Raw genomic sequence first — 21,437 nt, 5'->3', positions numbered from 1 at the left:
TATCCGTCAACCTTTTTTCGACGGCTCTGCTGGAGAAAATGCTGGCGTGTCTTTGAGCGCTCACGTACGCAAACACACACACTGACAGATTTGCACAGCGCCGTAACACAGAGATTTGTGCCAAACTATTTCTTGGCCACAAACAGTGACTTCCTGAAGACTTGTCACCACCATGAGATTCCTTGTTAACCGCCAAAGATGAAAGATTAAAGGAGCCAAAACCAGTTTACGGTCTTTAAGATAAGCAAAGCTAATTAGCTACTGGCTGTTGCTCCGTATTTCACATACAAACATGGGTATTACATCAAAACTACTGCTTTATACATCCATGTCTTCCTATATTGTACCGGCTGGGTCTGGTTCAGACAAAAGCTGACTGTTCACACTGTAAGATTAAGCAAGCACAAACATCAATCATCATCCTTTCATTTTAATTTTATTTATTAGTTTATTTAAATCTGCGACGGTGTACGAGAATACATACATATATAGATGCAATCTCAAAATTGTACTTAAGTGACTGTACGCAGACTTCACACTGGCTGGGTGATAACACACTTTAACATCTGTTTTGTGTTCATATTATAACTTAAACATAAAAGCACCAGGACATTATTGGGTGCACACAAAACATATGTGCTCACACATGAAAGTACTGGCATATAGTAAATGCATGTACATAAGCTGCAGGCTTAGTCATATGACTACTCAACCGATTCAAACACACACACACACACACACGCACTATGTTTCCCTGCAGCATGTGTTTCAGGTCTGATCTGGTTATATAAACTGCAGTGTTTTTTAGTAGAAAGATGTGAGCATCTGCTGCTAACTGGCCCTCATACCACCTCACACTGTTACTGCCAAACACAACACCGAGGGGTTCAACACACACACACACACACACACACACACACACACACACAAAAAAAATACTCTGGCAGGGTTGCATAATCTATCCGTATCGCTCTGTCTTCTTGTCTCTTTATCTTTGTTTGTCTCTTTCTGTCTCAGTCTCACACACAGTCACAATGTTGAAAGTAAATGAATTTACATAAATTCCAGTGTTTTTAGTCAAATGAATGGCCTATAACACTGCATATGCCATGTATGGAGAAAGGAGGTCAAACACACACAATTACAACAATGACTTTCATATTTGAGATGTTTTGTATGCTTGTACAGTAGTTTCGTTTTGTTTCGAGATGCAACAGATATTTTTCAACAGATACAAACTTTTGTGAAAATAACTGGAACATTCATCAGAGAAGTGGGAAATCTTATCTCATCTAACTGTGTCTTAAAAAAACAGTCTGCGTTCCCTGTGAAGAAAAGTAACCACAGCCTCTTATGTCTGCCTTTCTACGTGTTTGATTGTCTAAGTTGGATTTTTGGAGTATTACTTTTGGCATTTTCATCTGAAGCTCACTGTGAGAGGGTTCAGCTTTTGCAGTGTGGTCATATCTCCATAACAGTATAAGTGAGACTTCAGACTGAACGTCCTTCAATCAATTTTTGAAGATTTGTTAATTTGGTTTTTGGTTGATATTAATGTCATGTCTGCACGGTAAGTGTAAAACCGGAGTCATGACAATGTTAGCGGAGCTTAGCATTCACGCTAGAAGCAGAGGGAAACGGCTAGCCTGGCTCCGACAACTTCAAACTCAGCTAATTATCCAAAGCATCTCATTTGTTTCAACTGTGTATGAACAGAATCATGAGAACATCAGCTTGTGGCTTTGAGAGTTAAATACTTGAACAATCTCACTGCTTTTCTTGCAAGACCTGTTGGTTGGTTGTGTTCTCTACGCTTGACTTAAACTGTATACCGGTAGCTCTGGTTATGTTTGTTTTGCTTGCAGTTCTGCTACGGTAGTTAATGAGCAGTAGCGGTCTTCTTCCTGGACTGCTGCTACTCCTCTCTTGGTCACTCATCCTCCGGAGGCGCTCTTCTGCAAGAGTGTCTCTGGGCTAGTTCGGCAGAGTGGACAGGCAGGGTAGCCATAGGGTGGCATGCTGCAGTGCTTCCCTGTCGCTGGTCTGTCTGCGTCTATGCCTGCTCTCCACTCTAGATAACTATCCTAGAGACACTGAAGCTGCGACAGCTGAAGAGGTCGGTGTGTTTACCAGGAAACTACAGCTCAAAATCCACTGTATCAGCTCTGCCAACACCAGACAACACTGAACATACCACTCAATAGCATGCTAGCTAGCAAATTGTTGTCTTATTTGTGGTGTGATTGACTAGTGGCCCACTAACCTCCCTCAGTACTCTGGTTGTACAGTGGACTACCAGGGCTCAAAGGGGTTTGTAGACACGTAAGGAAAGCCAGTAACTGTCTATGAGCACAGGCTCCACTGATCTTCCTCCCCGCGGTTGTCCAGTTGTCCACCAAGGCCACAAAAATCTCTCTTTTTCTTTTTTGCTGGGAAGAAGGAGCCCATCAGTTGAACTGTATCACCATACTCACCTTCAGAACTTCATGGACATATTTACCATGGTTCCAGGATGCTCATCAAGGAATTGTTCCAGCACAAAACAGTTGAAAGTTGTATTTTTGAACTTTGGAATGAGTAATGTTGGCTGATTTTCCTCGCCTCAAGTCTTAATGCTAAGCTAGACTAAACGGCTCCATTCTTACATAATGGTTATTTTGATGTACAGTTCCTTTGAGGTTTGCAGAGCTGATAAGAAGAAAAGAGTGGAGAGCAAAGCAGACAGAAAGAAAGTGGAGCGGAGACAGAGGAGCCTATTGATATCAAATGAACCTGACAGTGTAACTGAAGCGCAATCTGCCAATGACGACAGTGGAGAAAGTGGGTGTCAACTGCCAGCTCGGATCACTCAAACATTTATACATTTACGGCGATCTAAAATAAATGAACTCGGTAGCCAGTAGGCTACAGCAGACGCAGCTACTGATGAATTCAACAGGCAGCGAACAAGATCCCAGACTGATTAAAAACCAGTCAGTGTTGGAATGAAATGGAATGTGTCAGGTGACAGCCGGGATATAACGTGACACATTTACATGAGACGGAGATAAGCAGGCTGACAGCCAGCTGAGCTGTGAGCCGGTCCCCCGGAGGGAAACTTCTTACCTACACATGGCAGTGTACGTGTTTGAATCAGTCTTTGCTGGATGTAGACTCTCAGGTATTTGCTGTGTTGCTGCAAAGCACATCACAGGCTATTATATTAATTATCTCTAAATATGCAGAGTTTAGTGAAACGTTTGTATTGTTTCCCCCTCAGGGTCACAACACTGAAACTTTAAGTCTTTCTGCTTCTTTCAGGAATATACTTGTCCTGCACTTATATTTTTCTACTTACCCAGGGATTCTGCTACTGATGCTTGTAATGCAGAAGTTCTAACAGAGCTCACCGATTCCAGTTTTTATTTGATTTTAATTTCATTTTCATCCACCTCAACTCCCTTCAGGACGTACACTTTAACTTTATTCGTGATTTAAACTTTGACGTTTCTGTTCACCTCCCTCCAGCTCTGCCGATAATTTGACTTAACGCAGTCCTTACACTCAAACCGAATCCTCTGCTGCAGCACATTTTAATCGGTGGTCACATCTGACCATGAGTTATTATCGCATCTATCACGAGGATATTGATGCTACTGACACGCACAGACAGTCCAGGAATTAACCTGATCTCTTCCTCTTCAAATGGAAATTCAGCTGCCTTCAGTGGTTACCTTTTTCACGGCTTTCGTCTCTTATTCTTTAACTAAAAGAATAAAATTAAAGAATAAGACACTGTATTTGACATATACCTCAAATGGCATTTTTTTTCCCAATCAACGTATCCCTTGCACTTAAGCAACTGCTTTCATTGTTTGAGCTTCAGCACTACCATTTTAACTGCCCTTTGGGACTTGTCTACTTATTCTATTTTGTCTATTGAAAGTGTTTGACTGCAGCAGTGAGCAGACATAATATTGTACTTTCTCTACTGTAGTTCCTACTGCCTCTTCCAGGAGACTACTTATCCTCCTGTTTGTATTTTCCTCTTTACTCACACACACACAATCTTCTTAGGTATTCCCCTAATGATGCTCAGAATAATCCAAGCTTGTTGTGTAAACACTTGCTGCGACGGAGCCTTTCTCTCTGTACTCATAAGAGCATTTCCCCTGTGAATGTAGATTTAAGGCTTATGCTGTAGACACAGGCTCTGTTGATAAAGCTATACAGGCTGAACGTAGCTCAGAACACCAGGGTGTGGCATCATCATCAGAGAGACGCATCAGTGAACAAGGAAAACTGGTACTAAATCATAAGCTTTGTTGGGAGAGATGTCTGGAATTCTGATGTTGGGACTGAGGAGACAGAGACTGAGAGTGGGTTTGACTTCAGTGATTAGGGAACTGATTCATCACATGGCCCGGCCTCAAAATGGTGAAATTTAAAGGAAAAGATCACCCCAAAATGAAAATTCTGTCATTATCTACTCACCTTCAAGCTGATGGAATGCCAGGCTCCGTTTCGTAGTCCACAAACTATTTCTGGAGCTTCACGGCAAAACAGCATTGCTGCATTCTCCTGGACAACTGAAGTATATGGGGACTTGATTTAAAACATTTCTAAAAAAAAAATATTAAAAAACCCCACAAAAAAACAGCTTGTATGGTCGTAAGTTTAAAAGCAGGAATCGTTGTTGTGGCTGCTTAGCTAAAAGTGTTAGCATAAGCATTTCAAATCAGCGTGGCATCTTCAGGCTTCCGGAGATCTGGAATACACCGGTAAGCTTCATGGAGCCAGTTCTTTTTTCTTTTCTTTACATCTTTAAAAGTCCCCATCTACTTCATCTACTTTACCTCCGTAGGACACAGAACTTTACCCAACTTTGTATCGGCATGTGGGTGGTTAGACAACGACCAACTTTACATTGTACTGTTTAACCATTCCTTTAAGAATATCCCGTCTAAAACACTGGAATCAAACTATGAACTATGTACTCTTATCCTTACTGTACCCTAACACAGTGGAGGTGCATCTGATTAACTCAGACCTCCACGGACCTCCACCTAATCCACAGACCTCAATGTAAAACCACCAAAAAACATTTACAGTGAGCTCTGTAGATTGCAGATTTGCCTGGACATTGCTTCTGCAGAGGAATGTTGTTCTAATTTAAAAAAAATAATAAAATAAATAGAATTACCCCACTCCAAACTTATATGAATTTAAGTGGGTGCAAAAATCTCAAACATATAAACTACCAAACAAATAAAAACCGAAACAATCCACATAGTTAGATGAGGGGTAAGTGGGAAGAAAATCAGTTTGACTGTAATTTGGGTGAACTGACCCTTTAAGCCAGCACCTGAGCAACATGCGAAGGTATGTGTCACTACATGATAACCTGAGCTTTACAGCCTTGCTGCGTGCGCCCTGTTATCTGTTTCATTCTCTCATAATTAATGCAGGAGCTCATGCAAGAGCACCCGAGGAACAACGATTAAACACAACTATGCATGACGAGTGTGACGGGACAAGGGGAGCAGAAGTACACACTGTATGGAACACTCACATCCACACACACACACACACACACACACACACAGCTTTCAATGTAAAGCACTGTGGCCTAGAGGTATGCAAACGATCTTTCCATTTAAAAACCACACATCAAATGCAAACCTGTGTGTGGGAAAAACGTTTCCTCCTGACTGAGGCGCTCACACACTAAAAGCAGCCACACACGTCAGTCACGCTGAATGAAACCACGCTGCAGGCAGAATAGGTTTTGTCTGTTTATTTCAACACTAACAGTCATGTGTGCTAATGTGCTGACTGGCGTTACGATGCAGCCACGGTGCATCTTGCGGCGGCCTCGGAGCTGCGACCTACAGCCATCTACGTAGACGAAGCAAAGGCTAGACGTCAAGCCCCAACTGTCCCTGATCCATGTCATAAATTAGCTCCACGCGGGTGATTTTGGTATTTGGATGCAGCTAACAGCTAACTCCACACAAACAGTATCATCAGTCTCTTCTAGTTGTTACAGGGTTATTAGTTCTCACTGTTTTACAGTCACCATGTAAGATGTTACATCACAACAGCCTGACGAACATACAGAGTGATTTACTTAGAGATCTCCACGCGGTGTATCCTGGCAGCTTCTGTTTATTTTCTGTTGCGTGTTGTTTATGTCAGTTCCAGGAAGTGCGGCTAATAATGCTTTGCTGTTACTATTTCCAGGATGAATGAAATGAGGCTTAAAATAGTTCCCTCTAATGTCACAGTGTTCAGAGAGGCAGGGGCTGAGGGATTTATAAACCGGGTCACTTCTCCCAAAAAGCATCTTCAAGTCCAGTCGTACAGGTGTGTGTACTCACAGATACACTTTGTCAAAACTTAGATAGAGGAAGTGTTTCTAAACAAGTCTGCTATTACTTTGTTGTACTTATTTGCTCTGGAGATGAGAGTACCTGCGTCAAGGAGTCGCTTCTATACGGAAGGCTAAAGGGGCCAAAACACATGATACTGATGTGAATTGTATTTGTTTTGAACTCCTCAGAGTGGTGATTAAAAAAAATATTCTCTTTCTGTTCCTGGACTGTTTGTATTTGTTATTGAATAAAAATTATGATGGTCAAAGAAGATGCTTTTTAGGGAAACAAGCCTCCTGCGCCTGAACAGAGCAATGAATCAACACCCAGATTTAAAGGTGCACACCACCAATTTTACACATGAAGTTCACTCACAATAAGTTCTGCTTGGCCTGTGACACAGTCAGACAGTATCCTCTTATATCTTCTCCATGCTGATGTTTTTGGGTCCGACTCGATCTCTCTGTGGCTGTTTCGTGGAGAAGTCACAGCCCAGTCGCCAGGATTCAATGTAGGCAGTTAATGTTTCTGCAAACCACTGATGCGTTCACGCTGGAACACGTAACGCGCCTACTCACCATATTACATTTCCACAAAACCTCACATCCCGTTCAGGTTACATTACCATGACCTGTCATACTGAGAGACGGACAGGGTGATGGTGAGGTTGCAGGCGGGAAGGTTGCCAAGCCAGTGACCACCGTTCCAGACTGAGTTTAAACATTTGTAAGTGAGAAACCACTGCGTATCTTTAAGGACACCCCGGGACAATTTCCAGATTGAGCTTGTAGCAACAAAAAACAAAAACATTTTGACGAGAAGTCCTCACCTAACCCTAACTCAGTGGTTTGTGTGCCTAAACCTAACTGATTGAAACGTATCTGTGATTTGCAGAAATGTGCACTGCCGACATTTATTCTGGCGATTGGTTTGTGAAGATACCACACTGAATAGACTTTTTACCTGCTTTAAACCAGTGGTGCCTAACCAGGAGCTCAGGACCCCGTGAAGGTGGTCAGGTATAAATTCAGAACAACAAAACAATAATCTTGCCCCATAAAATTATGTGTATTATTTAAGATACACATTTGCCTTTTTTTGGCCTCTTTAGGCCTCCATAATTATTAACATTTAACAATCTGAGCCGGTTAAAGAAAAACACTTCTCGCTTGCTTGAAATGCTCAATGTAACATGCAATGAGGGGTTGTTGTTTTGAGAACCACTGCTTCATATGACCATGAAACAACAAAAAAGAAATGCGTGAAGAAAACAAAACAGGAATCAAATGTTTCGTGTTGCGATCTGACCGGCAGAGTGTAGCAGGTGAGCCAGAGGTGACACCGACTAAAATAAATAGGACTGTTTGTGCTTCAAAGACGCTGACACTGAGGACAATATCAAGTGATGTACTCTGCTGAGCGGGCAGGGCGGGAATCAGTGCATTCAGCTCCGATTCGCAAAGTCTACAGTGTTCGTGTTCCCAGAAACTGGACTTCTGAACGCTTAGTGGTTTTACTCTGAGGAGGCTGAAGAGAACTGAACCCACCCTCGTCGTGCAATTGCTAGACTGCAGAGCCTGCGCGGCATGTTTGCGGCTGACCTAACTGAACTTTACTGTGCGTTAAGGTACACGTGATGGTGATCCTTTTAAAGAAACCTGCCTGTTGATGGCCACCAGGTCTGCTCACAGAGTGTGTGTGAGACAACACTCAGCCTCGGCTTCCAGTCAGCGAGAAGTCCGACCGGATCCTGACGGCAGCACTCTGTTATTAACTGTTTGTAAACCGGTGATCACCTTAAGGTTAGTTTCCCACTGAAGACTACAGATTATAAGTGTCTTATCATAATACTCCTCTAGGCTATTACTCATAGTAAGTGGTCCTTTGTTGACTCTCCTCGTGGAGGTCAAAGGTCAGCTCTGGAGCAGCACACCTCTCTAAGCATGCTCCTAGCTTATTGTGCAACTACATATAGGAATTATTGCTAAAGAATTACAGGTGCATTTTGGGTAGGGAGGAAACACCTCCCAGTATTGCCAACACTGATTCTCTGCCCCTGAGTTTGTGGCTTTGACTTCCATAAAAGTCCAGCATGCTTCCCACAGAGTGAGTCTATACCAGGGACTCGCACACAGGCGGGTTGTCAGAGTCCTGGCTGTGCATGGAGCTCAGGCCAGTGTCCGAGTCCTCGTCGTTGGTGTTGCAGGTCTTGGACAGACCCCTGGCCTGCTCCACCCAGCCGCTGCTCTTCTCCGCTGACGCCGGCTCAGCCTCGGCGCTGCCTGCACCCAGCTCCCCCTGCGCGTCATCAGTCACAGTCAGTGTGGTGTTCACCTGCTCTATCTCCATGGTCTCAACCTTGGCCAGCAGGTCCAGCAGTTCACTTTCCTTGGTCTCCCAGAGTGCCAGACTCAGGTCCAAGTCCCCCCTGATGGCGTCCAGGTCCGTCTTCAGCCTCAGGCCGATGTACAGACTGGTGTCCAGCTGCGTTTTGATCCTCTCCTCCTCCAGCACGAGCTCGTTCTCGGACAAACTTTCCACATCTGGCTCCACAGCTGGAGCGGCAGACGCGGCCAGGCACGCGTCCTCCGCCGCGCTGTCCGCGTCCCTGGCCGCCTCCGCTCCCCTCTCCTCCCGCCGCCTCTTCATCCAGCGCCGGTTGAGCTCCTCCTGGATCTCCCCGGTGATGCTCTCCACCAGCGCCTCCCGCTCCGTCAGCTCCTCCTGCAGCCGCACCACCTCCTCACAGCACCGCGCGTACTCCTCGAACTGGACGAGCGCCTCCGCGGTGCTGCGGACGTCCTGCCGCTCCGCTTTGCGCTTACAGTCCGAGGAAGCCTCGGAGGAGGAGTCCACCATGTATGTGTCCTGCACATAGTTCACCCCGTGTCTCTTGATGCGGTCGAAGTGCACTTTGGCCTCGTACCGCTCGATCTCCCGGTCCAGCTCCTTGATCCTCTGGATCTGCTGGCGGATGGTGTGGTCCTGGGAGATCACCAGGTGGACCAGCGTCTCCATCTTCTCCACAGAGACTTTATCTTTACAAACAGTCTGCTCTTTCTTTTTGTTCATCTTATCCAACTTTCTGAAAGCCTTCCTGACGATGCGCCTCTGTTTCTCCTGGGACAGGTTGGCGGCCGCGGCCGCGGCGGTCCAGCAGGTCCTGGCGGTGCCCTTGAGCACCCCGCCCGGTCCGCCGCTCTCCCGGCTCTGGACCACCCGGGCCTCGGCGCTGCGGGGCCCGTTGTTGGGCAGCGAAGCCTCGTTCTTCACCAGGACGAAGCGGACATTCTCCTGCTCGTCCCCCCAGGCGCTCCACAGCCGGAGGATCTTGGTCTTGTTGGGTAAAATCCTCTCGAAGCCTCTCCATTTCTCCACCACGCAGTAGGACTGCGGGGCGCCGGACAGCATCGCGGCCGCGGCGCCCTGCTGCAGGTTCTGGTCATCCAGCAGGACTCTGACCACGTCGGCGCAGGTGGTGCGCTTCGTCAGCCCGGAGACAAGCTTCTCCTCCCGGCAGACCCACACGGAGACCTTCCCCTCCTCCGGCTCCATCTCCGGCTCAGCTCTGAGGCGAAAAAGTTTCGACAACGTGTCCTCCCCGTGTCACTGCGGTTGAGCTACTCGGGGAAAAAAAGACACTGGTGTAGTCTTCAGATTTGTGACTGGATCTGAAGTTGACTTCAAACTTGATCAGGGCTGAGAAACTGAAGCGAAGCGCTCATCCAAAATCACTCTCTCTGCGCTCCCGTCCTGCTCCTCCGCTCCCACTTTAAATCATCTCAAATGTCCGATCATACAAAAAAAAATAAAAAATCATTCTTCCATTCATATTCCCCCAGCGGTCCGGGCTGCCTGCCGGGACCTCATGCCTCTCTCCCCGGCAGATTGAACTCAGCCCTGCGCGCTTTCACGGAGAGCAGAGGAGAGGTGCGTCCTGGTGTCCGGACAGGCTGCTCTGCTCTGCTCTGTGTGTGTGTGTGTGTGTGTGTGTGTGCGGGACAAAACAGGAGGGTGCTGTAACGGCTGGGACACGCCTCCCTGCCTCTCTCACCCCTCTCACTCTCTCTCTTTGTCACACACACACACACACACACACACACACACACACACACACACACACAGGGAGAGCTGGACAAAGGTGCAGTAGGTCCGTATCACTTTAAAGGAGCATTATGTAGTTTTGGGGAAGAATAATGAGAAGGGAAAGATCTTCATTCTGCCTAAACAAACTATACAATCAAACGCTCTTTGTTTTCTTGACTGAATAAACAAACTGACCTTAAAGGACAACACAATGTATACTGTTTCACTTTGTTTATGTGGCGGACCCTGCCACCTCGGTTATTCATTTATGGAAAAGATAGATAATCCCAGGTTTGTATTATTACCGCAGTAATGTTTTGAATATTACAATTCTGAGTTTGAACTTCATTCTCCAACACTACACAATGCCTCTTTAAACTAAATATTTCCTCCTGCTAACTGCTTCATTTTACAACAAGTGTATTTGTTATGTTCATGTGTGCATTTTAAATTTGATCAGTAATCTCTAACCTAATCTAATTTAATCTCTCTCATTTATGTCATCTGCATCTCATTTTTATATTTAGACATACCGCCTGTATGAAGAAAGTAACTAAATATATTTATTATTTACTATTGTAGGCTATTTAAGCATCATTTTGAGGTGTTTGTACTTTACTCGAGTGTTTATTCTCTTTAATACTTCGACCCCTCTTCATTTCACAGACATGTAAACGTGTAGTTACCAGTGACTCTGATGCATGTATATACACCAAACTGTCTGTAAAGTAGTTTACAATCAGCTCAAAATGCTGCTCATACTGCATCTGGCTAATCCAATCATCAGATATCATTATCATGATAATACACCACCAGTGAACAGGGCCGGACAGCATAATGATACTTAAAGGGGCACTACGTAGTTTTGGAGAAGAAATTCAATCTCAGAATTTTAATGTTTACAATATCAGTGAGGTAATTATACAAACTCAGAAATAGGTATTTCTCCATAACTAATAAATGGGGGAAAGAAGGCTGCCCAGAACATTGTCTGAAGCTTGAGAGATGGCAGGGTCCGCCACATATAAACAAAGTAAAACAGTATGAAATTGTGTTGTCATTTAAGATCAGTTTGTTTATTCAGACATGAAAATGAAGAGAGTTTGTTTATATAGTTTATTTAAGCATTAAATTAAAAAAATCAGTTATGAGTAAACCTACCCAGACTTCATAGGGCACCTTTAAGTGCATTTTCATGAGAGTACTATTCTCTGGTACTAATATTTTGAATACAAACTTTCCTTGTAATTTAATGTGTAATAGAATGTTTTAATGTTCAGCACCCCACCGCTAATAGTAAAAATTAGATTTAGAAAATAGGATTGAGACCCTTCGACCAGTCTGTTTACACCAGCCACCTATTTGGCGAACCATAGAAAGAGTCGAACATGCAATCCCTGCAGCTAATGATTATTTTCACGATTAATCAGTTTGGTCTGTGAAAAAAAAGGCTTATCACTATTTCACTGAGCCAAAACTAACATCTTCCACTGCTTCTTTTGTCCAGCCAACAGTCCACAACACAAAGACACTTCAGTTTCTGTCATTAATGACAAAGAAAAGCAGCAAATCGTGCATTCAACAAGCAAATGTTTGACATTTTTCCTCAAAAAGTGACTGAAACGATCAACTGAAGACCAAAATAGAAGGCGATCGGTTTTGTTTCAATCGATTGATCAATTATTAAAGTAGTTATTGGAAAGAAAAGCAGCAAATGTTTGACCTTTTTGCCTGAAAAATGACTCAAACAATTAATCAATCCTTTTTTTTTGGAGATTAATTTTCTTTCCATCCAGTAATCAATCAGTTGACCTATAGCTGCAGCTCCGCCAGCTGCTGCCTGGTTGTATATTTGCAATTTTTTTCCTCCACTGTTTGCCCCTTTACAAATTTCACATTGTCATTAGTCTTCTTCTCACAGACGCGGGCACACTTCCTGTTGCTGCAGCTCTGTGCTCTGTGGATATATTCTAGCGTTCTTTCATGATGTCCCACATAAACTAGAAAAACGAATGAGTCCAGGTTTGCGAGCCAAGAGGAACAACACAAAGCTGAGGCTAAAACACTGATGAAGCTCTTACTCAGCAGTGTTACGCCGCAGTATGCATTGTTACACGGTTTCATCTTCATAATCCCCGCGCAGCCCAGCGTCTCGAGATGAGAGAGCTCAGCTGGATTGAGCGAAAGCAAAAGGAAATCCATCTATTACACCCTGCAGTGCTCTCGTTTAGAGTCTGACCCCGTAATCTGTCTTTTCAACTATTTCAGGCCAGAATATGCTCCATGGAACTCATAAAAGGATTTAAGACCGTTTTGGTGTGTGTGAGTGTTACATTAATGGCGAGCGTTCATCCCCAAGCAGCCACCATTAGTCTGTTTGTCTCTCGGAGAGATGCATCAGGCCACGTTTGTTGGTAAAATAACTGCTTTAAACCATCTGGGGAATGTGAACACACACTGTGCATGCGTGCACACACACAAACCCCAGAGCGTGCATCACAAACACACGCGGCTCGGATAAAGAGGATTGTCAGCGCTGCGTCTGGCATGTGAGATAACAGAATGTTTTGCCTTATCTTTGATCTCACTTCCTGTGAGGTCATCACGTCTGTCTGACCGACCAGCAGACTTATTGTTGGTTGTGAAAAGGTGTTAGCGGCGCACGTGACCACACAGCAAGTCCCACTAACCCAAACATACGTGGTCATGAAAACGGCCTGGGTTCCTAAAAAGCACTGGTCCGTAGATTGTTGATGATGATGTGTTTGGTGAGTCTGGCTCTGCATCCGCTGGGTGACACAGAGAGAAAAGCACAGAGGTGTGATTCGCTGAGGAGCTGGTCGAGCACAGGCTGTGTGAGAAGAATCCAAAACTTAGAATATGCTCGTCACAAAGCCAAACATTCAGACAAACTTTCCACGCTGGCCCAGAGAAGATTTTTGTGTGTGTTGAAAACGCTCGATGCTACGCAGAGGTGTAATCCATCAAACGCACCGAAGTGTGGTAATAACTCCCTTATCTGAAGAGCACATGAATATGATTGATTGAGCCTGTTTATGTAAATAAAGGTATGACAGCGACGACAGTTAAATTCATCATGCCATGTATAGAAATATGGAGCTGTGGGGGAGCGTTGGGCTGAATTGTTTGAGTGTGGCCCCCTCTGGTGTCCATCAGGAGAAACACACTTTTGGAGTGACATTGGACAGCTGAAGCTCTCAGTGAGGCTCGTTTACACACCATCAGTCAGTGATAATCTAACAGGTTTCTCTTAGTTGCTTTGGTTCAATCATCTAACATCAACTGTGATTCTCATAATGTATCTAACAAACTGGATCACTCTCAGAAATGTGCTTTAATCAGTGCTTCGATTCTAAAACTCCCCACTATACACACACCAGAGCTTTTATCTCACAAGATCCTGAAAGTGTGTGTGTGTGTGTGTGTGTGTGTGTGTCCCATCACGGTTCATGAGCACGCACACTTTGACACTCAATAACAGAGTGAAAAAAATCTATTTTAAGACACATGATATCACTGGTACAGACAGTGTAATATTAAAAAATATAATTTAGCAGTCTAAAATATTTCTTGTTATTTTTTTCTCCACAACCATCTGGCAACCCGGGCAAATTAACTCGCAGCCTCCTCGGGGGTCTCAGCACCAAGGCTGAGAACCGATGGTGTAAATGCTCACTTGCGAAATATTTGAGCCAACTGTCAAGACGCTTTCAAACAGAAATGTCTTATATTTTTGTGTCATGTTCACCATCACTAACTATCTAACTTCTGACTGACAAATCGTGTAGGAACGTCCCATCATTTTGCAAACATATTCAATACACAGAAGTGGAGGTTCATGTAGGTACCTCAGTTACTGAACATGAACCAGGCAGACAGGAGGGACTGAGTGTTTCGGGGGTTAATTACAGTTTTCTTTAAAAAAAGAGCTCTTGAATACTGCAATATACTGGATGTCCCCTTTACTGTTACCTTTACAATATCAGTAATGAAGGCTGCTGGTGACATCAGCCGCCGGGCAGTGAGCAGCAGCCGTTAGCAGAGGTTGACTACTCTGTGTGATCTCACACTGAGTGGTCTGTCAGGAGACGTGCAGCTCTGCTGATCACGTGTCGACTCTGCAGAATGGTCCACAGACATTTTGAATGAATCGAATGGTTTTGTTGTTTTAAGACATTTGGTTTTTTTTGTTTTCTGTTTGAAATGACTGTCACGTAGAGGGTAAATAGTTCTAGTGCATGGGTGAAAACCGACAGTGAGAAACCTTTACCTTTACACTTGGAGATTTGACTGTGGGGTGACTGTGTGTTGATGTCACGACAAATGTGCAAAAAATGTGCTTAAACTGAAATCGAAGGTCCATTTATGGCTGGACGTTGGCCAGTTTATATATACAGACATATACAATTTTAATCATATATGACAAAAAAACACATGTTCTCAGTTGTTCTCTACCTGTTCTCTACTCACAGGTAGGACCCTGGACATTATTTTTAAAGGACAAGTTCACCCAAAAATGAAAATTCAGTAATTATCCACTCACACCCATGCCAATGGAGAGTCAGGTGAGGTTTTGTAGTCCACAACACATTTCTGAGGCTTCACAGCAAAACAGCGTAGCAACATTCTCCTAAATGACTGAAGTAGATGGGGACTGGTTTTAAAACCTTAAAAAGAAAAAAAAAGTCCAAATCTCTACTTGCACCTTTTCTAAGCTGACATCCCTGTAGCTGCTAAGCTAAAAGCATTACCACACACCCCATCTGAAGTGTGTGCATGAGCTCAAATGTGCGGCAGGGGTGTAAATCAATTCGGGATTTTAGGGCCTCCTGGACTTGCATTATGCTGAATGAGCCACGGCTCCATCTTCTTCAGTTGTTCAAGAGAATGCTGTGACACTGTCTAGCTTTGAAGCTTAACAAATGACTTCTTATCAGCATGGGGTCAGCAGCTAATGACATTTTTGTTTTTTGTTTTTTTTTGGGGGGGGGGGGGGGGGGTGAACTGTTCCTTTAATGAGGGCTAACGAGTAAAGACAAAACTCCAGGGCACAGTTTGGAACTGACCATTTATTTAAACTGAATAGCATATGCGTACAAAGTCTCTACAAAGCTAGAAAATATCTAACATACTTTTAGCCATGGGGGGGAAAAAAGTTACAAAGCAAAGATCAGACCCTGTGCAGTACCAATAGACACACATCACTAGCTTTTGGATTTTCCTAAATGTAGTCTCTTCTTCGCAAAATAGGATAAACATTAGAATATCAAAGATATACACAACATCTGTAATAAACGTTATTGTCACCTTTATACAAAGCACCTTATCAAAAAACCCTCAGTGCACGCCCAGACGCACTGCGAGTGCACCGGGGCGAAAAGATTCAAGGCCATTTTGGAATTGATTACAGACAGGCTTTCTGTGCCACACGCAGTTCGGAAAAGAAGATAAATATCCAACAGCACATACGAGACGACATTAACAACACGGACGACGCTGATCCAGAAACCTTTTGAAACGACCTTCAGGCAACCTGTGTAGACTGCTTTTTTTTTGTGTGCGTGTGTGTGAGCACATTTTCTAGTGGATTGTAGCGAGCGGACGTTGAACAGTGGAAACCCAACGGTTGACTCAGACATTTGAATAAATCACAGTTTGCAGCGGCCTGCTCATGTCTCCCAACCAAGATGATAAGAGGTGTCCATATTTGACAAGGTCAAATTAAAATACGTATTTAGAGATAAAAACATTTTCATAAAAACACATTTCTAAACCAGTTCCATGTGTTGTGTTTGTGCAGTGTAGCCCATAAATTATAGATGTTTCTACGTTGATAGTCCTGTTCCTTGACTCTATTTTTTTTTTTTTTTTGGCAGAAGCTTGTAAGTTACTCTAGCTTGTAATAAATCCTTTTCCTCTGTATTTCATCTGTCTTTGGTAAGCAGGTGGTAGATAATATCCAGACAGAGGGTCATTATTGCAGAATCAGGCCCTCTGTGGCTGTGTGTCAGCTTCTCACGTACATGTTACATGTTGGTGCTCTGCTGCGAAGGTCCTGCAGACAACACAATGCTGTAGTGTGAGACAAAACTCTGGGAAAGTTTAAGGCAGGGGGGTTTTTGAATGGGGTTTTCCTGACAGAATGATTCACCAGCAAGTTGGAAAGGTTGTGTTTTGTTGGACAGGTGGCTGTAACCCTGAGAGACACCCACGGGAGCGCAAAGGTGGAAGACTGATGGTCCTCCTACAGCTGTCAGATCTGAGTCAGGGGTGAGTCATTACTTGTTAAGACCAAATATGTCACAGCTAGCAACTTCTAACTACAGATGGCTCATTTTCAGGTCTGGTTAAAATAGTACAAGCTGCCCTAAACACAAAGTTAATGACTGGGTAGTCTGGACACTTCATAACATCCCAGCTGGTCACACAGGAACACAATCCTGTGAGTCTTGGCGGTCCTAATCAGCACACTATATTCTTTATTGTTGTTAAGATGTTAGAAAACCTCTGGGCCTCATTTATAAAGACGCACATCATTTTGGAGTTGGAACTTTTCAATCTACATGATGGACAAACTGACTAACTTTGCTACAACTTGTTGGAGAAAGACCACATGTTGATGCATTTTGGACCATTTGTTTTATGAAATGCTAGCTGTAAGGTAGCTTACTCTTAAATTAATTTCATTTTGGTTTTGGAGAAAGAGTTGAATAGTTGAATTTTCAGAAAACACACCCACAGATTTGTTTTCTTGCCAAGAGTTTGATGAGAACATCGACACCAGTTGTGTTGGTACAGTAATTATGGAGCTACAGCTAGCTGCTAGTTAGCTTAGCTTCACAGAAATGCTAAGAGGGACCACTAACTCTCACTTAAAAGGCGCAATAAATAAGAACTGCCCAGCTGTCCAATTTATACTCAGAACAAACAGGGGGCAGCATTCACCACAGTAAAAGCTAACTGTTGCTAACTGTAGCTGCCATAAGTAAGTTAGCTCTGTTAGCTGTGCAGACTGGGAGCTTGGAGTGCAAGAGGAGTGTTGGTTTTTACACTGATAGCACATGAACTTTGGACAGGGACGAGCCGGGGTTATCTGGTTAGCATGCTAACTTCAGTAGATTTCTCTGCAGCACAACACATCATGATGTCAAAACTGTGATTTCCTGACATTCTATTAAATAGTTGAGTTCATTTTTGAATGTTTAAATACAATTCTGACATATGTGAGATTTAGCATGTTTATGTTGCTTGTTTAATGTACAGAAAAAAAAACAAAGCCTTAAAACACTTAGTCTTAGCAGTCTTAATGCTAAGCTAAAACACGCCAACAGTCTCATTTCCAAGCCTTAGTACACCTACACAAGAGTGGTATCAGTCTTATCATCTTACTACTGGCAAGAAGGCAGGTAAGTAGATTACCCAAAATGTCAAACTAGTTCTATTCTTCCTCGTACTGGATGAACATGTTTCCCACCAGATTTGAATAAAACTCCATTGTCGTTACAGGCCCAGATCTTTTTCAAAGATTTTTTCACAACAGGGATATGAGGATACTCAAATTAGTAGCAAGTCCAAGTGGCATTTTAGAAAACAGATACCAGACAAGACCAAGTGCGCAAGCTGTTCCAACATGAATCTGTCACACATACATATAATACACAAATGCAGATACATGTAAATGTGAACAAGAATGCGTCTCATTAACATCCTGCAGGACATACAAACAGTGGAAATTCTTCAGGGTGGTTCAGTGCAGCCTGTCTACAAATTACAACAAGAAACAGCCATTCAATATGGAATTTGATAATTGGCCCTCAGACAACAAAAACTTGAGCATGTGACGCCTAATTAGGCGTTCTTTATATTCACTAAAAATGCCCCTCTATACACCATCCACAACACCAAATCATCAGGACTTACATGAAACAAATTAGAAATGTCTACTGCGGTTCCCGACCAAAGGCACTTCATGCTGCGGAGCATGACACAGACAAACCACCAGTAGACTGCTGCAGTACTCTTCATCATCAGTTTTTTTGGTTTTTGATTATAAATTACTTGAATTCTGACATTAAACCATCTAATTAAACGGAACCAGTCCAGGACAGATTAAAGGGTACTGTATCCTCGACAATTTTTACATCTTCTACAGATAGAAACGAGCACTGAGCGAGCTGTCCTGACACGGAAAGCTCTCAAAATGCAAAACAGGTGCCAAGGCTTAAGGGCAATTTTCAATTGAAATATAACATTTCAGGCTTGAACAAATGTGTCAGTATGGACGTGTTAAAGCTCAAGTTAGCTGGTGCAGGAATACTGATCTAAGCTAGGTTTAATTTTCAAAGTGAAACCTGATCAGAGAAATCATGGGTCTGTTTTGACGTTTCCTTCACTCCATGAATGACGATCCTCTAAAGACTCACAGTGCTTCCCAATGGACTGACCTCAATATAGTTGACATTATAAGTTATAATCCTTAAGATTTTCATTTAATCAAATCCTGTTGGCAACAGTCTTTCAATACATGTAAATTCAAATTCTGTTGGTGGCGGGCTCCGCCATTCTCAAGCTGGATTCAAACAGCCTCACAGTTCACCTTCCCTGCATGTGATCCAGCGTTAATATTTGTTATTTCAATGTTTACTATCTCCTATGGCTGTGTCACCGCTGTATTTAGCTGCTGTTTATGCCAGCTCAGCATTTCCTTAACATGGCTGCTTCACTTTAAAAGCATTCAATTGATGAAATTGGAGTGGCTTTTATTGTGAAGCAATCCCAGGAAGCATAATGCATTTGAAGGGTTACTGCCGACAGAGATCACCAGACCAGCCTCGACTGAAATCTTAAGGACTATAGCTTTAACATGCTTATTTATTCATTCAATCTTGATAAAGAGTCACTTGTTGCACAAAAAGGTACCTGAATTGTTCAATTTCACGTATACTTTCTTATTAACATACATTTTAGATAGTGTCCCTGGAATTAAAATATAGTCTATATGCTACTATCGATAAACAATTTCCCAAAGTTTAGAAGCTATTCATTTTTTTTTCTTTTTTTTTAAACGAAAACGTACAAAAAGGTAAAAATTTGATTTCTTTTCTTTGGGACAAACCTCTTTTTGTCTGTGCAAGAATACAGCTCACACAATTTGCAGTGGCTATCTGTACAAAACCACCTCTATACTGTACTATACGATAATGCAGTGGTGTCATTTCCTTCTCTGGTTATTGATGATACACAGGGTCTGACCTCCAGCGTCCGTCAGCGTCTCGGCAGATAACACACACACGCACACTTTTTGTCGCAGGGGGGAGAAAGAATCGTGAGATTTTTCCTCCTGGGTTGACTTTCCCAGAAACACCAGACAGAAATACCACCTTCATCTCCATCATCGGAACAGCGAAAATAACAAATTTACTGGGAGAAGAAGGACGAGACCAATTAGCAGGAGTCAAGATGCCTCCTGGTGATATCAGAGTCAGGATGTTCCCGGGAAAGAAAAAAAAACACCCAGGTCAATTCTCATGTGTTTCTATGGCTGCACTGCCACTGTGCTTCACACGGCTAATGAGCAATCTGATAGTCAGGTCGGAGTTAATATTTATTTGTTGGTGGAGGATTCTGCAGCGTACGGACTCATATCTGATGTTAATTAAAATGACCCAATTATTGCTGTGATGTCTTTGTGAGCGGCAGTGGAAAGGCAGCCATGTTTGTTCCTCACTAGAGTCGAGTCGTTTTGGCTGAAAGACACTTTTTCTGTTTTGAGACATTTCCTCTCCGATGTCACCAGTAATTAACAAGCAAAGGCCATATGTGTGTGTGTGTGTGTGTGTGCATGTGCGTGTGTGCGTGTTGCGCAAGTGTACAAGTGTATGTGTTATTCCTTGACGAGTCGATAGATGTGATGCTGTGCTCCGTGCTCACTGTTGGACACCTCGAACACACACGCCATACACAGCAAGGTCTCCTGAGTGTCTCTGTTGCTCACGACCTGGAACGCAAAGGGAGGATAAAAAGAAAAAAGACGAATGTTAAAGGTGCATTATGTAGTTTTGGGAAAGACATTTTAATCAGAAGAGAAAGATCTTTATAGACTGATTATTAACGCTTGAACAAACTAAATAAACAAACTCTCTTTGTTTTCTTGACTGACTAAATTGATTAAACAAAACTGCCCTTAAAGGACAACACAGTTTTATATTGTTTTACTTTGTTTATACGTGGCGGACCCTGCCACCTTGCTAGCTGCAAACAGTATTCTGGGGACCTTAGTTTCCTCTGAGAACAGCAATTATGGGAAAAAATATATATTTCTGAGTTTGTTTTAGTACTTCATTAATATTGTAAACAATAAAATTGAGTGTGAATTTCTTCTCCAAGAACTACATAGTATCCCTTTAAATATGTATATGCATTAACGAACACAATCGCTTATGTATCCACACGTAAGTGACTGCTGTCCTCACCAGCAGAATAGTGAAGTTCTCCAGCACACTGTTCATCATGTATTTCTCAGGCAGGTGTTTGAGCTTGTGGATGAAGTTGATCATGTATTCACACATCGGAGAGCGGCTGATTCTGTAGACGAAGCGGCCGTTTTCAAACCTCGCGTACTCCGTCTGAAAGAGGGAGAGACGGAAATCAGTTCTCACCTGTCACTTTCTATGAGAGAGGACCTTTCAGAGACATTTTGGCCCCCGGAGTGCACCGCAGCACAACACGAGCGCGTCCTCACCTCTACTTTCTCGACCACCTGCTTGCCGAAGGAGCAGACCTTGGTGGAGCAGGTGATGGTCATGTTCTCCGAGCTCTCGTATTGGCTGGTGACGCCGTAGAAGGCCGCGGGGTCGTCCTGCATGTTATGATTCAGGTCCGCCTGGCAAACACAGGGCGAGAACACCGTTAATGTGAGCACGGATGCCTCAGATCAAAAGCCGACAAGCCAATCCATCTGCATTCTCACAAACATGA

The 21,437-nt window shown here is 43.3% G+C and overlaps 2 protein-coding genes across 2 annotated transcripts in view; both read right to left on the bottom strand.

Moving 5' to 3' along the window:
* Nucleotides 1–5,761: 5,761 nt before the first annotated feature.
* LOC115587260 (ras association domain-containing protein 10-like) lies at nucleotides 5,762–10,318 on the bottom strand. Its single transcript, XM_030426996.1, has one exon. The coding sequence runs from the start codon at nucleotides 9,906–9,908 to the stop codon at nucleotides 8,466–8,468; it is 1,443 nt and encodes a 480-aa protein (XP_030282856.1). The 5' UTR covers nucleotides 9,909–10,318; the 3' UTR covers nucleotides 5,762–8,465.
* A 5,191-nt stretch (nucleotides 10,319–15,509) lies between these two features.
* Nucleotides 15,510–21,437, bottom strand: part of LOC115586964 (transcriptional enhancer factor TEF-1-like) — a 47,044-nt gene continuing 41,116 nt past the window's right edge. The window contains exons 10-12 of the mRNA XM_030426463.1: nucleotides 21,202–21,342; nucleotides 20,933–21,085; nucleotides 15,510–20,457 (exon numbers count right to left, since the gene is read on the bottom strand). Of these exons, the coding sequence (XP_030282323.1) occupies nucleotides 20,344–20,457; nucleotides 20,933–21,085; nucleotides 21,202–21,342 (408 nt within the window). The 3' untranslated portion in view covers nucleotides 15,510–20,343. The remainder of the gene's footprint in view (nucleotides 20,458–20,932; nucleotides 21,086–21,201; nucleotides 21,343–21,437) is intronic.

This window comes from Sparus aurata, chromosome 8 (genome assembly GCF_900880675.1).
Source record: "Sparus aurata chromosome 8, fSpaAur1.1, whole genome shotgun sequence".
Lineage (NCBI taxonomy): Eukaryota > Metazoa > Chordata > Actinopteri > Spariformes > Sparidae > Sparus > Sparus aurata.
This window is presented reverse-complemented; position numbering and strand designations above follow the sequence as displayed.

Bases quoted from the DNA above. Each gene is read 5' to 3' on its own strand.
- LOC115587260 (XM_030426996.1), bottom strand. From the start codon at position 9,908: ATGGAGCCGGAGGAGGGGAAGGTCTCCGTGTGGGTCTGCCGGGAGGAG.